The sequence below is a fragment of the Mya arenaria genome, chromosome 10 (assembly GCF_026914265.1).
Source record: "Mya arenaria isolate MELC-2E11 chromosome 10, ASM2691426v1".
Classification (NCBI taxonomy): domain Eukaryota; kingdom Metazoa; phylum Mollusca; class Bivalvia; order Myida; family Myidae; genus Mya; species Mya arenaria.
The window spans coordinates 64,314,742-64,332,437 of NC_069131.1; the positions used below are offsets into that span (position 1 = coordinate 64,314,742).

The window sequence follows — 17,696 nt, forward strand, 5'->3', positions numbered from 1 at the left end:
AAGAACGGGGATTTTTTTGTAAAAACTTTAGGTAAAAATTTGGACCACAAACCAGGAGCAAAAAAATAAAAAAAATAATGTACATCTGACTGTCTGGGTAGTGCACTCGTGTTAGCTGATGTGCACTTGGTTCAATCCCCTGCCTCGATACACACTTTTCATCAAGCAGGACAAATGAATTCCAGCGGTGACCCTGGATTACACAACATCAGAAAAGCACTCTCTCACATAATGCGTTACATTATTGCCTACGAGAATGATGAATATAATTTTGTAATTTTCCTTTTTACAATCATTGTTAAACAAATAATTGTGGTTGAATTCAGAGTATCAATCTGAAATCCATACCTTTCAAAAGCGCACGAGCAATTCTTTATAAAGTTGTTATAACCTGTTTCTCAATAGTTAAAGAATATCTATTAATAACTGTTTAAACTAGATCAGGGTTATCATTGTGGAACAGGCAGCCTTGATATTGTTTTAGCCAATCAAATTTGTCCTATGAAAATAATGACATAATTTCTATTTTAAGACCATTACACTATTGAGATCCAATCAAATTTGTCTTTCAATGAATGTTTAGTTTGTGCAAAGGGAGGCAAATCTTCTGTAAATGATGTCCAACATTACATTCCCTTTGCAAATTAAACTTAAAAGGCAAATGTCTTCCATTGGGCAGTGACCACTCAAGTGTTGTGTGTTTTTTTTTTATCTGAATTGATCCACAGTTTTGTCATTACAGACCTTTTGCTCTTTCCATGAGGTTTGTGAAGCTGAATGGTTTGAATGTGCTGAATACGCTGGATCGACTTGATCTACTTTTTATACGCCCATCTTACGATGGCCGTATTATGGGAACACCCATGGCGGGCGGGCGGCGGGCGGGCGGGCATCTCCACAATGTTGTCCGCTCTCTAACTTGAACATTTCTCATCCAATTTCCACCAAACGTCATGAAAGTGTTTGTTGGTGAAATATCTCGGTCAAGTTCAATAACCAGCCAAATCGCTTCAGGCAGTCCAGAGTTATGGCCCCCTGAATTTGTCAAAATTGTCCATTTTAGCTTTGTCTGCTCTCTAACTTGAACATTTCTCATCCAATTTCCACCAAGCTTCATGAAAGTGTTTGTTGGTGAAATATCTAGGTCAAGTTTGATAACCAGCCAAATCGCTCTAGGCACTCCAGAGTTATGGCCCCCTGAATTTGTCAAAATTGGGCGGGCGGGCGGCTCCACAATGTTGTCCGCTCTCTAACTTGAACATTTCTCATCCAATTTCCACCAAACTTCATGAAAGTGTTTGTTGGTGAAATATCTAGGTCAAGTTCGATAACCAGCCAAATCGCTTTAGGCACTCCAGAGTTATGGCCCCCTGAATTTGTCAAAATTGGCCATTTTAGCTTTGTCCGCTCTCTAACTTGATCATTTCTCATCCAATTTCCACCAAACGTCATGAAAGTGTTTGTTGGTGAAATATCTCGGTCAAGTTCAATAACCAGCCAAATCGCTTTAGGCACTCCAGAGTTATGGCCCCCTGAATTTGTCAAAATTGTCCATTTTAGCTTTGTCCGCTCTCTAACTTGAACATTTCTCATCCAATTTCCACCAAACTTCATGAAAGTGTTTGTTGGTGAAATATCTAGGTCAGGTTCGATAACCAGCCTAATCGCTTTAGGCACTCCAGAGTTATGGCCCCCTGAATTTATCAAAATTGGCCATTTTTGCTTTGTCTACTCTCAAACTTGAACAGTTTTTATCCGAATTTCACCAAACTTGCTACTATAAATGTTTGTTGGTATATATTCTTGGCAAAGTTCTATAACCAGCCAGGCTCTTCAGGATTATGGCCCTTGAATTGGTCAAAATTTGCCATTTTTGCTTTGTCCACTGTCTAATTTGAACAGTTATCATCTGATCTTCACCAAACTTGCTGAAAATATTTGTTGGTAAAATAAATCAGTCAAGTATGATAATCAGCCAAATGCCCCGAAGCACTTCAGGATTACTGCCCTTGCCATTTAAGCTTTATTATTGATGGGCGTATTTTGTGAGTGTCACTCTTGTTTTGTTTACATTTTCACCACAGTATTTGTACATGGGATGTGGTCACTCTTTCTAATATATAGTGGTCATGTTCAACCAATATCATTTTTCTTATAAAAATGTGTAATGTTCCACTGTAGGCGGACATGGGGTCAGAGTACTTTGTTGTTCTAGAAATATGCAAATTGGCATAACAAGTTTTCCGTGTGGAGATTTATATATATATATATATATATATATATATATATATATATATACATATATATATATATATATATATATATATATATATATAAGACCAGTTGACCAGTGCTTTTTTCTAAAGGGATCTGTTGCGTCTTTGGCCTCGCATGTTACAAATGTAACTTTTTTTCTAATTGTTTAATGTTTACACAAGTAGATCCCTCACTTTCTTTTCATATATGGCATTGGGGGACATAAAACACGCGAATTCAGTCTTAGTTTGTGTGCAATTTGATCAATTGACTATGAAATAATTTATAGGATATTTATTTAATGTTCTCTAACCTCAAGTACAATTACTTTTGTATAAATAAGCATATCTCTGTGAGGTTCTTTTGGCTTCAAGTTCAAAGCCTGTTTGATTAAGTTTCTCTTCTGATTTCTCTGGCACTAATTTTATCCGAATTCTTTGACATAATACTTCTGGCACATTAATGGCCTAGCTTTGGACTCTGATATACTTAACATATTAAGGCCAAAAGAAATCCCCCTCTGAAAATTGTAATACTTATAATTGGCAGTGATCTAAAAGCTGGAAAATAGGTGAGTGATCACCTTATTAATGGCTGATACTATTAAATTGCAGGTGTTAAATATGTTATACTAATTTGATTACGATGAGATTAAATGCTTTAGTATTGTTTATTTGGCAGTTTTTTATCAGTTATTTTAATGAAGACTCAGGTTATGAATACCCTACTCTCCTTCGAAAAATGTCAAGTCATGGTGACTTGACATACTTAGTTTTGGCCACAAGAGAGGTAAGTTGCCGCGAACTCAGTTGGGCAATGAGATAAAAAAAACAAAAACATGTTGCCTCTAGGCCAACTTAGTATTCCTATTTAATGAATGATGATTATTGTCATTTACAACTCCAGGTAATAAACATTTAGAGAAAGATAAATATCCTGTTTATTTTATTATCTTTATTCAATTTAGCTGTTTGATCAACAAACATGTATAAAAACAATTAACAAAATCAAAGGCAAATATGACATATCGATGTGAGATGCAAAATAAATGCTCTCAGTAAATGCTGTCTACTGAATGAAAGTTACAGAAAATGCATTTTGATTTAAAATAAATTTTCATATTCACAGCACATTTTCATTCAGGAATTTGGTAATAAATCAAAAATAATAAATTTATTAAGTCAGCACTGGTGTATATCTCTGTTTAACACAATTTGAATAGCATTGATACATATCTCTGTTTAAAAACACACACATTCACGTCGCATTGAATAGCTTATAAAACAAGAGCCCCACAAGGGAATATCCTTGCTTAACAATTTTCTTGCTTGAATGAAAATGTTCAGCCAGAAATATGGAATTGCACATTATTGTGTTAACCTTCAAAATAATGTTAAGAATGATGACAATAATAAGTGCAGGGTTATATATCTCAATGTATGTTCAGAGTGATTAATATTTAGAGGATCATTGCTCTGACTGTTTATAAAATTATTGGGAAGTCAGAGCGGTCTAAAATTTCAAAATGGTATTTTTTTCCCCATTGACGTTTACAAATAGTTTGAAATAGTGAGGTACCCTTTTTATAGCACTGATGATTCTCTAAAAACCATCGGACAGCTGTTGTTATATAACTTGTTTTAGAATTGTTGTAAAATGAAAACAAACACACCATAAACTAATAACTGCATGAGCAGAAAGACTGAAAATGGCCTGTCATCATGGCATTCACAAAAGCAATTAACATTACTTCTCGCTCATAGTGTCAGTTAAACCTGTTTATGGGAATTGTTCTTTTTCTGGTGTTAAACAATTGTCCCCTCGCTTGAGTCCGAGATCTGACTGTCCCTGGCACAGAGAGATCCACTGTTGAGCCTTTCCTGTTCTGAACTCTTGGCGTTCTTTTGGTATTTGTCCTTGTGTTACCTATGCCTCTAAAGTTAGGGGAATCATCAGTTGATTGAAATTGATTTGCTTTTAATTCATCCACCATCTTTTTCAGATTCTGTAGTGTTTTCTCTTTTTCTAAATGTTGAAGACTAGCTACTTCTAGTTTGTCACACTTATCCCTTATGACAGCATTTTCTCTTTTCAATTTCTCTCTTTCTTCAGTGAGTTTTTCATTCTCCTGCCTCATAAGTTCTCTTTTCATCTCAAGTTTATTTATCTGCTTACTGTAATCATATAACTCATTCAGCATCTTTTCTGACTTAGACTTCTCCTTCCTTAACTCTTTCTCTGATTGCTTAGCAGTGTACTGCACATCTTTGACCAAATCAGTAATCCTTCTCTTCCTATCTGGATCACCAAGTATGTAATGACACTGAGTAAGCAGCCCTTCCATTTCATTCATCCTGTTAATTAACATATCAATCTCGTCTTCAAGTTTCTCGGCAAATTTTCCAATGTCAACAATGTTCTGGTTAATGTTTGCATCAATTTCGTCACTACCACTCTCTGCCCCTGCTCCTGAATCACTGATGGCGTTTTTGTGAGCATATTCACTGTTCAGTAGGTCACTGAGGTTTTCATCTTTTACCTTGATATAAACAAAATATTTGTTCAGATAAAACAAGATAATGTAAAACACAATCATACAAATCTTAGTTAAAATCTTAAAACTAAAGATAGTAGTACAAAGTATTATTATTAGCTTGTCTGCTGTTTTTGTCTGTTTTTTTTTTTAAGAAGAAAAGTCCAGGTATCGTCATAACTTTTGCATTGTTGTTGTCAGTAAAATTGGATTTTGGAAAAGTCTTTTACATTGACTATATCTCAAAAACTGTTAAAGACATTCTTATGCAACTTGGTACAAAGATTGCCAGAGACAATAAACTCATGTATTGCAATGCCAAGAAAGGCTGGCCTAAATAATTATTGAGTTTTGCCCCAGTTTGACTGAAAAAACAAGTTGTTGGTGTTTGCTCTGAGGCACTCTTCTTTTCATTCAATAACAGCAATCAGCTAGTCTCAAAACAAGACTGTTACCTAACCCTTAGTCTCTCTCTTAAAACAAGACTATTACCTAACCCTTACTCTCTCCCTCTCAAAACAAGACTGTTACCTTACACTTACCCTCTCTTTAACCCTTTACTTCATAGATACGCAATTTTACTCATCTATCCATAGCTTCATAGATACGGATCTTAACGTTTTATCCATAGCTTCATAGATACGTAATCCTACGTATTCGTAATGTAGGGGCATTTATTTTCATACCATATGCTTGTTTATTCGCTATAAATTCATATTCATAAAGTATAAACATCGATAAATACAATTCACTAAAAAAAACACTATGTTACTATTTAAAGAATTTCGGAAAATCGCGAAATAAGGTCACTGGTATCAAAGATGCGTAAAACGTTGACTGCGCAGGTTTGTGGGCATTCCTGTCTCGTTTTCCTCGTGGAAATTTACACAATACTGCAAGTTATAATTAACTACCAATAATACAACTATATTTTATTGATCACGCGCCTGACGTCACAGGTCATGGTTCGAAAACGTGTCAAAATGTCGGACATGTTGGATAAACAAAAAATCATCTGGCTTGTATAAACAAAGGCCATAAATCATTATATGGGACATATGTGTCACTTCTGTTTCGCTAATCCGGTCATAAAAATGCGCATCTGCTTCTACAAATTGAAAGTAAGTACAAATGTGTTATAAAATAATGACTATCCCTATTGTTAAACTTTGACATGACCCAATTTAACATCGATCAGCTGTTGAAACACGTGTTTTCGAATACACAAGAATGCAATGTAGAGCTAATTTCTGCCCTTGTTAACTTCAGTTTAAAACAACATTCCTGAATAATGTCATTTATATTTCAGTGTTTGTCTGACGAATTGGAACATTCTGGCTTCGATTAAAATGAGTTTGAGTACGACGTCGAGATGGCAAATTCGGACCTCGGCGTCACGCACACAAGGATACGAGAAATGAGGATTTTTAAAATCAAACCCAAATGACAATACCTGGACATGCAATAAACGATATAAATTTAGTAAACAACAACATGCAGGCCTCATTTAGTAGTTGAATAATAACTTTATTTGTTCATTGTAGTGTTTAATAACCGAAAGTTAAACGTACTGTGACTGTTGATCAACTTTTATTTATTTTCTTCTGTTTCATATAAATATATAAATATACCGTGCTTCTCTGTTGTGGATTATTTTTTAATTCTGTCCATCTTTGTTTCAATTCAGGTTGCATTAAATGAATTGTAAAAATATGTTGTTTATATAATATTTTGTGTTATGTTTGATAAATAAAAGTGTAATAAAAATTAATTTTCATCAAATTTGACATATTTTTCTGTTTATTTATGAATATCATGCGGAAATAATTTAGATAACAAAATAAAATTTATATGACTGGATTGGAAATTTAATTCTCTATAAACTTTACATTGATGACTTATTGATTTAACCAAAAGAAATACTAAGAAAATAGGTTTGTAATACATGAGGGTTAAAATTCCAATAATATCAGTAATCTCCTATGAAGTAGGGGTACTGATATGAACTGATAAGCCATACACTGGCAGCCTGAAATGGCTTAGGTTTACATGAAGTAAAGGGTTAAACGAGACTCTTACCTAACCCTTAGTCTCTCAAAACAAGACTGTTACCTCAAATGTACCCTCTCTCAAAACAAGATTGTTACCTAACCCTTACTCTCTCTCTCAAAACAAGACTGTAACCAAACCCCTAGGCTCTCTCAATACAATACTGTTACCTAACCCTTACTCTCTCACAATAAAAGACTGTTACCTATGCCTAAGCCTCTCAAAACAAGACTGTTACCTAATCTTAAGCCTCTCTTAAAACAAGACTGTTACCTAACCCTAAGCCTCTCTTAAAACAAGACTGTTACCTAACCCTTACTCTCTCTCAAAACAAGACTGTTACCCAACCCTTACACTCTCTCAGTACAAGCCTGTTACCTAACCCTTACACTCTCTCAGTACAAGACTGTTACCTAACCCTTACACTCTCTCAGTACAAGACTGTTACCTAACCCTTACTCTCTCTCAGTACAAGACTGTTACCTAACCCTTACACTCTCTCAGTACAAGACTGTTACCTAACCCTTACTCTCTCTCAGTACTTACTAGACTGTTACCTAACCCTTACTCTCTCTCAGTACAAGACTGTTACCTAACCCTTACTCTGTCTCCAAACAAGATTGTTACCTAACCCTTACACCCTCTCAAACCAAGACTGTTACCTAAGCCTTAGCCTCTCTCAAAACAAGACTGTTACCTAAGCCTTACTCTCTCTCAAAACAAGACTGTTACCTAACCTTTAGCCTTTCTCAAAACAAGACTGTAACCTAACCCTTAGTCTCTATCAAAACAAGACTGTTACCTAAGCCTCACTCTCTCTCAAACCAAGACTGTTACCTAACCCTTACACTCTCTCTCAAACCAAGACTGTTACCTAACCCTTACACTCTCTCAAACCAAGACTGTTACCTAACCCTTACACTCTCTCAAACCAAGACTGTTACCTAACCCTTACTCTCTCTCAAACCAAGACTGTTACCTAACCCTTACACTCTCTCAAACCAAGACTGTTACCTAACCCTTACACTCTCTCAAACCAAGACTGTTACCTAACCCTTACTCTCTCAAAACAAAACTGTTACCTAACCCTTATTCTGTCTCAAAGCAAGACTGTTACCTAACCCTTACACTCTCTCAAAACAAGACTGTTATCTAACCCTTACTCTCTCAAAACAAGACTGTTACCTAACCCTTATTCTGTCTCAAAGCAAGACTGTTACCTAACCCTTACACTCTCTCAAAACAAGACTGTTACCTAACCCTTACACTCTCTCAAAACAAGACTATTACCTAACCCTTACACTCTCTCAAAACAAGACTGTTACCTAACCCTTACACTCTCTCAAAACAAGACTATTACCTAACCCTTACACTCTCTCAAAACAAGACTGTTACCTAACCCTTACACTCTCTCAAAACAAGACTATTACCTAACCCTTACACTCTCTCAAAACAAGACTGTTACCTAACCCTTACACTCTCTCAAAACAAGACTGTTATATAACCCTTACTCTCTCTCAAAACAAGACTGTTACCTAACCCTTACACTCTCTCAAAGCAAGACTGTTATATAACCCTTACTCTCTCAAAACAAGACTGTTACCTAACCCTTATTCTGTCTCAAAGCAAGACTGTTACCTAACCCTTACACTCTCTCAAAACAAGACTGTTACCTAACCCTTACACTCTCTCAAAACAAGACTATTACCTAACCCTTACACTCTCTCAAAACAAGACTGTTACCTAAGCCTTACTCGCTCTCAAACCAAGACTATTACCTAACCCTTACACTCTCTCAAAACAAGACTATTACCTAACCCTTACACTCTCTCAAAACAAGACTGTTACCTAAGCCTTACTCTCTCTCAAACCAAGACTATTACCTAACCCTTACACTCTCTCAAAACAAGACTGTTACCTAAGCCTTACTCGCTCTCAAACCAAGACTGTTACCTAACCCTTACACTCTCTCAAAACAAGACTGTTACCTAAGCCTTACTCGCTCTCAAAACAAGACTGTTACCTAACCCTTGCCCTCTCTCAAAACAAGACTGTTACCTGACCCTGAGCCTTTCTCAAAACAAAACTGTTACCTAACCCTTACTCTCTCTCAAAACAAGACTGTTACCTTACCCTTACTCTCTCTCAAAACAAGACTGTTACCTAACCCTTAGCCTTTCTCAAAACAAGACTGTAACCTAACCCTTAGTCTCTATCAATACAAGACTGTTACTTAACCCTTGCCCTCTCTCAAAACAAGACTGTTACCTAACCCTTAGCCTTTCTCAAAACAAAACTGTTACCCAACCCTTACACTCTCTCAAAACAAGACTGTTGTCTAAATGTTACTCTGTCTCAAAACAAGACTGTTACCAAAACCCTTACTCTCTCACAATACAAGACTGTCACCTAAGCCTTAGCCTCTCTCAAAACAAGACTGTTACCTAAGCCTTACTCTCTCTCAAAACAAGACTGTTCCCTAACCCTAATTCTCTCTCAAAACAATATCTTTATGAAAAACTACAGAAACAAGTACAGTAGTCGAAAGTCTAAACATAAACCCTGTTTAATGATACAGGGTCAACGCCAAAGAAATAGAACACAAAAACAAAACTGTTACCTAATCCTTACCCTTTTTCAAAACAAGACTTTACATAAGCCTTAATCTCTAAAAACAAGACTCTAACCTTGTTGAAGATCTTTTTCAGGTCATCATGAATGTGGTCTGCTACAGAGACTGGACCAGTGATGGCTTCTTTCTCAGACATATCGGGCTCTTCTGATACAGAACATGGTTTTGATGATCTGGAAAGAAAAGAAAATCTTGATATATAAAATATTGTTTTGTTCTTCATCCGCTGCTGAGCTAAAATTAAAATTAATGAACTGCCGAATGTCGCATTTATTCATGTGTGTCTCCTTTCAATGTCCCCTTACAGAACTCAATATCCAATTCTACAAGCCAGTGCTCTTTACTTGAGTCTTAGCCAATTCTAGACTTTCAGTTTTGATCCAGTACTGGTATTCAATTTTAAGCCATTAATATGTAATCCAATCTAAACAAGTGTTTGGTATTCAATTCTAAGCAAGTACTTGGTTTTGAATTGTAGACGGTACTCAGCAGTTTTGATTTCTAAGCCATTATTCAGTATTTCGTTCTTAGCCTGCACTTACTTGACATTTCAATTCCAAGCCCTAGTTTTTAGTATGAAGTTTTAAGCCAGAACCTCTGTATTTAGTTCTAATCCAGTAGTCACAAATAGTCCGGTCTAATTGCCAGTACTTTGTATTCAAATCTAAATCAGTCCTCATTATTTTAAAGAATTACACTCTTACTACCAAATAGGTTATACCACAAGTAATTCATTTTTTTTAATTTACCAAAAAGGATGAATAAATATCCAAAACAGTAGTTCTTATGAAGGATACCGTGTTGAATTTGAAAGAAAGGTGCAGAAAACACGATATTTCTACCTCATGAGACGATAGTGGATCTCTGTAAATCTTTTAGCATTCACCAGTCATTTAATATTTCTACATATTCAGCTATTAAATACACAGTACAATCTTGTAATAAGTAATTAATATTTTGCATAAATGCATTATTCAGTAAGTAGTTAAAGGTTTATCACTCAATTTTTATGTTTGTTATAAGTGTGTATGTATTGATTTTAAATACGAGTGTCACTTGAGTATTAAGTACTTATCTAGAACACACCGAGTTCTCCGCTCCTGCTGTATCTGTTCCGCCAGCCATCTCTCCATGGACTTCTTGTCCTGCTGGGACACCCTCTTGCTGTGACCAAACTGTTTGTGGATGAACATTCCCACTTTGGCTTTCACGTCTGTATCAGCTGGGATGTCGGGTAGTGGTTTGGGTAGAGGATAAGGACCTGAAAATCGAGTCATTTTGAAGTCATTAGCTCAGTTACCATTAGAAGTATATAAATCACATTCCAAATGACTGTCAATCTGGGTTTTAGAGACTATCCAAATTTTTTTGAGCAGTTCCTTAACACATTAACCCAGCAAACTAAAGACCTACCACCAGCTTGGGTCTCTCTCCCAGTGCTGTTGAGGGGCCAGTTTCCCAGGCTGAGAGGCCACCTCATTTACACACAGACAATGGAGCCCCGTCATCTATCTAATCCTTATAAGATACTCAATTGTTTATTCCTTATAAGATACTCAATTGTTTAATTTAATACACAAAGTTATGACATACCGTCCACTTGTGTATCTGCCCGTGATGTTTAGGGGCCAGATTCCTGCACACAATGGAGCCCTATTTAGTGAAGCACTGATCATCTAACTTATCCTTGTTTTATACTCTATATACTACACAAAGTTGTGACATACTGCCTACTTAAGTATCTCGCCGTGATGTTAAGGGGCCAGATTCCAGCAGATAATGGAGCCCTGTCTAGCCAAGCGCTGGTCATCTAACTAAGCCTTGTTATATACTCTGTATGCTACAAAAAGTTATGACATACCATCCACTTGTGTATCTCCCCGTGATGTTAAGGGGCCAGATTCACGAGCTGACAGGCTGCCACATGTACACACACAGACCATGGAGCCCTGTCTAGGGAGACTCAGGTCCATCTCCTTGTAGGTGCTCTCTAGGGCAGAAGCAAGCCAGGGGTAGTCAGGTTTGAGGATGTCAATGAAGTTATCGAAGGCCTCTGGTCCTCGCCTGGGTAGCATGTTCAACATCTTGTACAGCTGGTCTGTGTGGGTCTTCTCAGCCTAATGGTGATATAGAATACAACCTACATTTGCCAATGAAATTTGCAGAATAGGCAATCATTAAGCACTAGGCTTAATCATTAAGATTTCAACTTTCATGGGTGTTTAAAGGTCCACCTACTGCCACTCATCCAATACACACTCCCTGCATCAGTTTTTGCTTTGACAATTTGTTAGGCAAAGTGGTAGTATTCTAAGACAGTTAGATAACCTGAAATAATATTTTAATGATTAAGAAGGGCTTGTTCACTATGCTCATTCCGCGCATTCTTAATCATTAAAATATTACTTCATGTCATTTATCAATATCATATATGAAATATTCTGGAGTTAAATGTTTTGTATTAATTATTTTTTTAACTTGATTGTTAATAAGGAGAGAAAAGAATAGAGTCTGCTTGGTAAGCCTTCTGAGTGGAACTGTATTGTGTCCTTGCCGAGGTTGGCATTGCTAACATTGCAGAAACCTCAACTTTTATTAATGAAGATATTTTGTTGCAAAGGTGCTCTATCCCTTTTGTGGTTTTGAACGTTGAAGATTGTCCTGAGGTTTAGTCATTTCATGAATGAAAGCTAAAATTTTCTTAGGGGAGGACCCCAAACTCTCATACAATTTTTAAACCATACATATTTCGATTCTTGGGGAGAGGGCATTTCCCCCCTCCACTAAGTCCTGGGACTGGCCCTGAGTTAGTCATTTTAAAAGATACCAGCAAGTTTGTTGCTGTTTTGCATCTCCATGTGGTTTGACATAAGATAATGATTTTGTATCAGACTTGAACAAGTATTTTTTTAATACTTTTTTTGTGGAATTTGATGTTCTTGCGGAAAAAGAGAAGAAAGAGAAAAGTCAAAATCAAACATTTCGATCTACCTTGATGGTTTCAATCATGTTCCATTCAAACAGTTTCCTCTGGTACATAGCAGCTAGCAGCTCCTCCGTCAACATGATGTTATCCCCCAGGGTCTTGAGGTGCCTCTGAAGCACCGATCTCTGCGCTTCGTTCATCGCGCTGGGTTGTGACAGGTATTAATGGTTTGTGGATTATCTTCAACTTGTTTGACCACTGTTCACGGTTTGGTGCGTTTCAGAATTGATTGCACAAATTGATATTCACATCTTTTGACTGAGGGAGGATACTTATGACTTTGTAAGGATTTCGACTGGCTGTGCTGAGATTGTTGATATTCACACCTTTGATGGGATTTGCTTGTTCTGGACAGTCAGATATGACCACACATTTTCCTGGTTTTCAGAAGTGTTTTATTCCACTAGCTTTTAGTCTATCTTTATTTAGAAAAATATTTGGGAAAGTAATTGTAAGTGTAAATAATTTATCCTATCCCCAATGTTAAGGCTCATTGTAAATTCCAAGTATGGCTCTTTATACTTTAGCAAGATCAAAAAACAATTTGAACTTAAAGTTGTATCATTTCCATCAAATTACACAACTTGCTTTTACAACTCTTGTAATTTCCTCCATCAAATTTCATTTATTTACATTATAAATGTTGAATATTAAACCATATTCCAATCACTTTCTAGTCCGCTGACCATGAGAACCTTGGTCTGAATGAATCATATAGCACGCCTCAGCAACAACAAAACTGTCAACTAAAACAATAACCCTCGGACAAGCCACTTATGAGGTGAAATAATCCGTCCAGCGTTTTGATCCGCTACAAATATCTAATTCCTTATTGAACTTCTGTTTTAATTCCTTATTAACACTAATCCAGCTCACATAATCTGCAATTGTGAAATATACAAAATCTTGTTACACTTTTGACCAGAGTGTTTTAAATCTGATACAAGTTAAAAAGATTGTAATCTCGTTATGAATAGCGCACGTTACGATCATTGTAATTCAAATTGGCATCTAATGACCCATAGGCAAGTCATACCCTTGTACACAACAATTTGTTATATTATCATGTCAACTCTATTGTTTAAGATGTTTCGAACTATCCTGTGTCTCTTTGCCATGTATTCATTATCAGAGACGTCTTGGCTATGCCTGATACTTCAAGATTATTCCATTCTTAAGTCCTATATTCCAAAGACATAAGCCTCTTAGCAGAGTGTCACGTTAATAACCATATTAGTGTCCAAGGCTATTTTAAATGATTCATCCTTTTGTCCGGCGTTTAAAATGACATCAAAACATAATTATTAAGATGAATAGTTTTCTTCTAGATTACTGATAGAAGATTTCAACATAATCTAAAATACCTGCATTTATAATTTTAGTCCTGCAAGCAAATATGTTAATCACAGTTCATTTGGTAAGTTCTAAACTGAAAATATAATCTGATAGTAAAGACACCTAAATTGGTGACAATATTAAATGTTACCCAGTTTTGGAACTAAAACAGTCCATCTGGCAAAAACATTAATCAATATATTTGGCAAAGAGATGGAAATCAGTGAAGTCCAAATACTTGATCCTATTCACGGAAACCTGTGTCCATATTTTGTCGCCCATAGAACCCAAATATTTCTCCGTGAAATAAAAGGCGACATCAGTTTATACAAACATGGGTGATAGAGGAAAGATTAGTAGTATTGGGCTCGAGAATCATTAATCCTAAAGTGTCAATTTCTGCTGATCATGCTCTAAGGCCCTGCATGGCACTTTCAAAACTTTATTCACGACTTTGCTTTCTAACTTTGTGCCTCTAAACATGGTCGATAAACATGGGTTTTGTAAAATGTTTGGATACTGGGCTCGTCCCTGTATTTTCCATTGTGTTATTATTGAGGGTACAATTTCAATATTGCTTTTATTGATAAATGTTAGGACATGTATGCGGTTGAGACATAAAAATAAGTTTAGCCCCCAGGGAACTCCTGCATGTTACTTTTGAAACCTTTTTCAAGACTTACATATGGTGAGGGTACTATTTTAAAATTCCTTGTTTGATACATTATAGGACATGTGTAAGGTAGGGATCTCAATATAGGTTTAACCCCCAGTATACTCATGCATGGTAGAAGGGTTTAACCCACAGTGAACTCCTGCATCATCATCAGATACTTTTGAAATATTTCTTCATGGCTTGCATGTAATGTCAGAAGGAACAGTTTTATATATTGTTTTTATTTGTTAAATGTTAGAACCAGTGTCATAATTCAAATGAGGGTAAACATAAGTTCAAACATGCTAAAATGTGATTGAACTAAGCAGGAGTGATATGAATTGATATATAATAAGGGCCATGTTCTCAGAAACCCCCAGTGTATCCTCTATTGCCAGTGACAGATCCATTGACATTTTAGGTTTAACCCCCAGTGAAACCTCTATTGCCAGTGACTGATCCATTGACATTATAGGTTTAACCCCCAGTGAATCCTCTATTGCCAGTGACCAATCCATTGACATTGAAGGTTTAACCCCTAGTGAAACCTCTATTGTCAGTGACTGATCCATTGACATTATAGGTTTAACCCCCAGTGAAACCTCTATTGCCAGTGACCGATCCATTGTCATCATAGGTTTAACCCCCAGTGAATCCTCTATTGCCAGTGACCAATCCATTGACATGATAGTTTAACCCCCAGTGAATCCTCTATTGCCAGTGACTGATCCATTGACATTATAGGTTTAACCCACAGTGAATCCTCTATTGCCAGTGACCGATACATTGACATTATAAGCTTAACCCCCAGTGAATCCTCTATTGCCAGTGACTGATACATTGACATTATAGGTTTAACCCACAGTGAATCCTCTATTGCCAGTGACCGATACATTGACATTATAGGTTTAACCCCCAGTGAATCCTCTATTGCCAGTGACCGATACATTGACATTATAAGCTTAACCCACAGTGAAACCTCTATTGCCAGTGACCGATACATTGACATTATAGGTTTAACCCCCAGTGAATCCTCTATTGCCAGTGACCGATACATTGACATTATAGGTTTAACCCCCAGTGAATCCTCTATTGCCAGTGACCGATCCATTCACATTATAGGTTTAACCCCCAGTGAAACCTCTATTGTCAGTGACCGATCCATTGACACTATAGGTTTAACCCCTAGTGAATCCTCTATTGCCAGTGACCAATCCATTGACATTATAGGTTTAACCCCTAGTGAATCCTCTATTGCCAGTGACCAATCCATTGACATTATAGGTTTAACCCCTAGTGAATCCTCTATTGCCAGTGACCGATCCATTGACATTATAGGTTTAACCCCCAGTGAATCCTCTATTGCCAGTGACCAATCCATTGACATTATAGGTTTAACCCCCAGTGAATCCTCTATTGCCAGTGACGGCTCCATTGACATTATAGGTTTAACCCCCAGTGAATCCTCTATTGCCAGTGACGGCTCCATTGACATTATAGGTTTAACCCCCAGTGAATCCTCTATTGCCAGTGACGGCTCCATTGACATTATAGGTTTAACCCCCAGTGAATCCTCTATTGCCAGTGACCGCTCCATTGACATTATAGATTTAACCCCAAGTGAATCCTCTATTGCCAGTTACAAATCCATTGACATTATATGTTTCAACCCCAATGAATACTCTATTGCCAGTGACTGATCTATTGACATATAAATTTAACTTCCCCCAGTGAATCCTCTATTGCCAGTGACCAATCCATTGACACTATAGGTTTATCCCCCAGTGAATCCCCTATTGCCAGTGACCGCTCCATTGACATTATAGGTTTAACCCCCAATGAATCCTCTATTGCCAGTGACCGCTCCATTGACATTATAGGTTTAACTCCCAGTGAATCCTCTATTGCCAGTGAAGGCTCCATTGACATTATAGGTTTAACCCCCAGTGAATCCTCTATTGCCAGTGACGGCTCCATTGACATTATAGGTTTAACCCCCAGTGAATCCTCTATTGCCAGTGACCGCTCCATTGACATGATACAATGTAGGTTTAACCCCTAGTGAATCATCTGTTGCCAGTGACTGCTCCATTGACTTAATGTTTACCCCCAAGTGAATCCTCTATTGCCAGTAACAAATCCATTGACATTATATGTTTAAACCCCAATGAATACTCTATTGCCAGTGACTGATCTATTGACATATAGATTTAACCCCCCCAGTGAATCGTATATTGCCAGTGACTGATCCATTGACACTATAGGTTTATTCCCCAGTGAGTTTATTCCCCAGTGAATCCTCTATTGCCAGTGACCGATCCATTGACATTATAGGTTTAACCCCCAGTGAATCCTCTATTGCCAGTGACCAATCCATTGACATTATAGGTTTACCCCCCAGTGAATCCTCTATTGCCAGTGACTGATCCATTGACACTATAGGTTTAACCCCTAGTGAATCCTCTATTGCCAGTGACCGATCCATTGACACTATAGGTTTATCCCCCAGTGAATTCTCTATTGCCAGTGACCGATCCATTGACACTATAGGTTTAACCCCCAGTGAATCCTCTTTTGCCAGTGACCGCTTCATTGACACTATAGGTTTAACCCCCAGTGAATCATCTGTTGCCAGTGACTGCTCCATTGACATTATATGTTTACCCCCCAGTGAATCCTCTATTGCCAGTGACCGATCCATTGACATTATAGGTTTAACCCCCAGTGAATCCTCTATTGCCAGTGACCGATCCATTGACACTATAGGTTTATCCCCCAGTGAATCCTCTATTGCCAGTGACCGATCCATTGACACTATAGGTTTAACCCCCAGTGAATCCTCTATTGCCAGTGACCGCTCCATTGACATTATAGGTTTAACCCACGGTGAATCCTCTATTATGCCAGTGACCGATACATTGACATTATAGGTTTAACCCCTAGTGAATCCTCTATTGCCAGTGACCGATCCATTGACACTATAGGTTTAACCCCTAGTGAATCCTCTATTGCCAGTGACCGATCCATTGACACTATAGGTTTAACCCCCAGTGAATCCTCTATTGCCAGTGACCGATCCATTGACATTATAGGTTTAACCCCCAGTGAATCCTCTATTGCCAGTGACCAATCCATTGACATTATAGGTTTAACCCCTAGTGAATCCTCTATTGCCAGTGACCGATACATTGACATTATAGGTTTAACCCACAGTGAATCCTCTATTGCCAGTGACCGATCCATTGACACT

The 17,696-nt window shown here is 37.3% G+C and overlaps 2 protein-coding genes across 3 annotated transcripts in view; one reads left to right on the plus strand and one right to left on the minus strand.

Moving 5' to 3' along the window:
- Positions 1-17,696, plus strand: part of LOC128205674 (uncharacterized) — a 266,905-nt gene that overhangs the window by 46,384 nt on the left and 202,825 nt on the right. The gene's annotated exons all lie outside the window — the stretch shown is intronic.
- On the minus strand, positions 3,227-13,981 carry LOC128205661 (uncharacterized). Of its 2 annotated transcripts, XM_052907475.1 has the most exons (6): positions 13,943-13,981; positions 12,462-13,337; positions 11,332-11,587; positions 10,557-10,731; positions 9,526-9,643; positions 3,227-4,795 (listed from the first exon to the last, which is right to left on the minus strand). In XM_052907475.1, the coding sequence occupies exons 2-6, from the start codon at positions 12,594-12,596 to the stop codon at positions 4,022-4,024; spliced, it is 1,458 nt and encodes a 485-aa protein (XP_052763435.1). In that variant the 5' UTR covers positions 12,597-13,337; positions 13,943-13,981; the 3' UTR covers positions 3,227-4,021. The 2 variants fall into 2 exon arrangements, with proteins under 2 accessions (XP_052763435.1, XP_052763434.1); XM_052907474.1 differs by lacking the exon at positions 13,943-13,981 and having other exon boundaries at positions 3,302-4,795; positions 12,462-13,652.

Excerpts from the sequence above, each read along its gene's own strand:
- LOC128205661 (XM_052907475.1), bottom strand. The coding sequence starts at position 12,596 with ATGAACGAAGCGCAGAGATCGGTGCTTCAGAGGCACCTCAAGACCCTG. Across the intron at positions 10,732-11,331 it reads GGGAGATACACAAGTGGATG|GTCCTTATCCTCTACCCAAA; the intron begins GTATGTCATAAC and ends CTCGATTTTCAG. Across the intron at positions 9,644-10,556 it reads CAGCAGGAGCGGAGAACTCG|ATCATCAAAACCATGTTCTG; the intron begins GTGTGTTCTAGA and ends TTTTCTTTCCAG.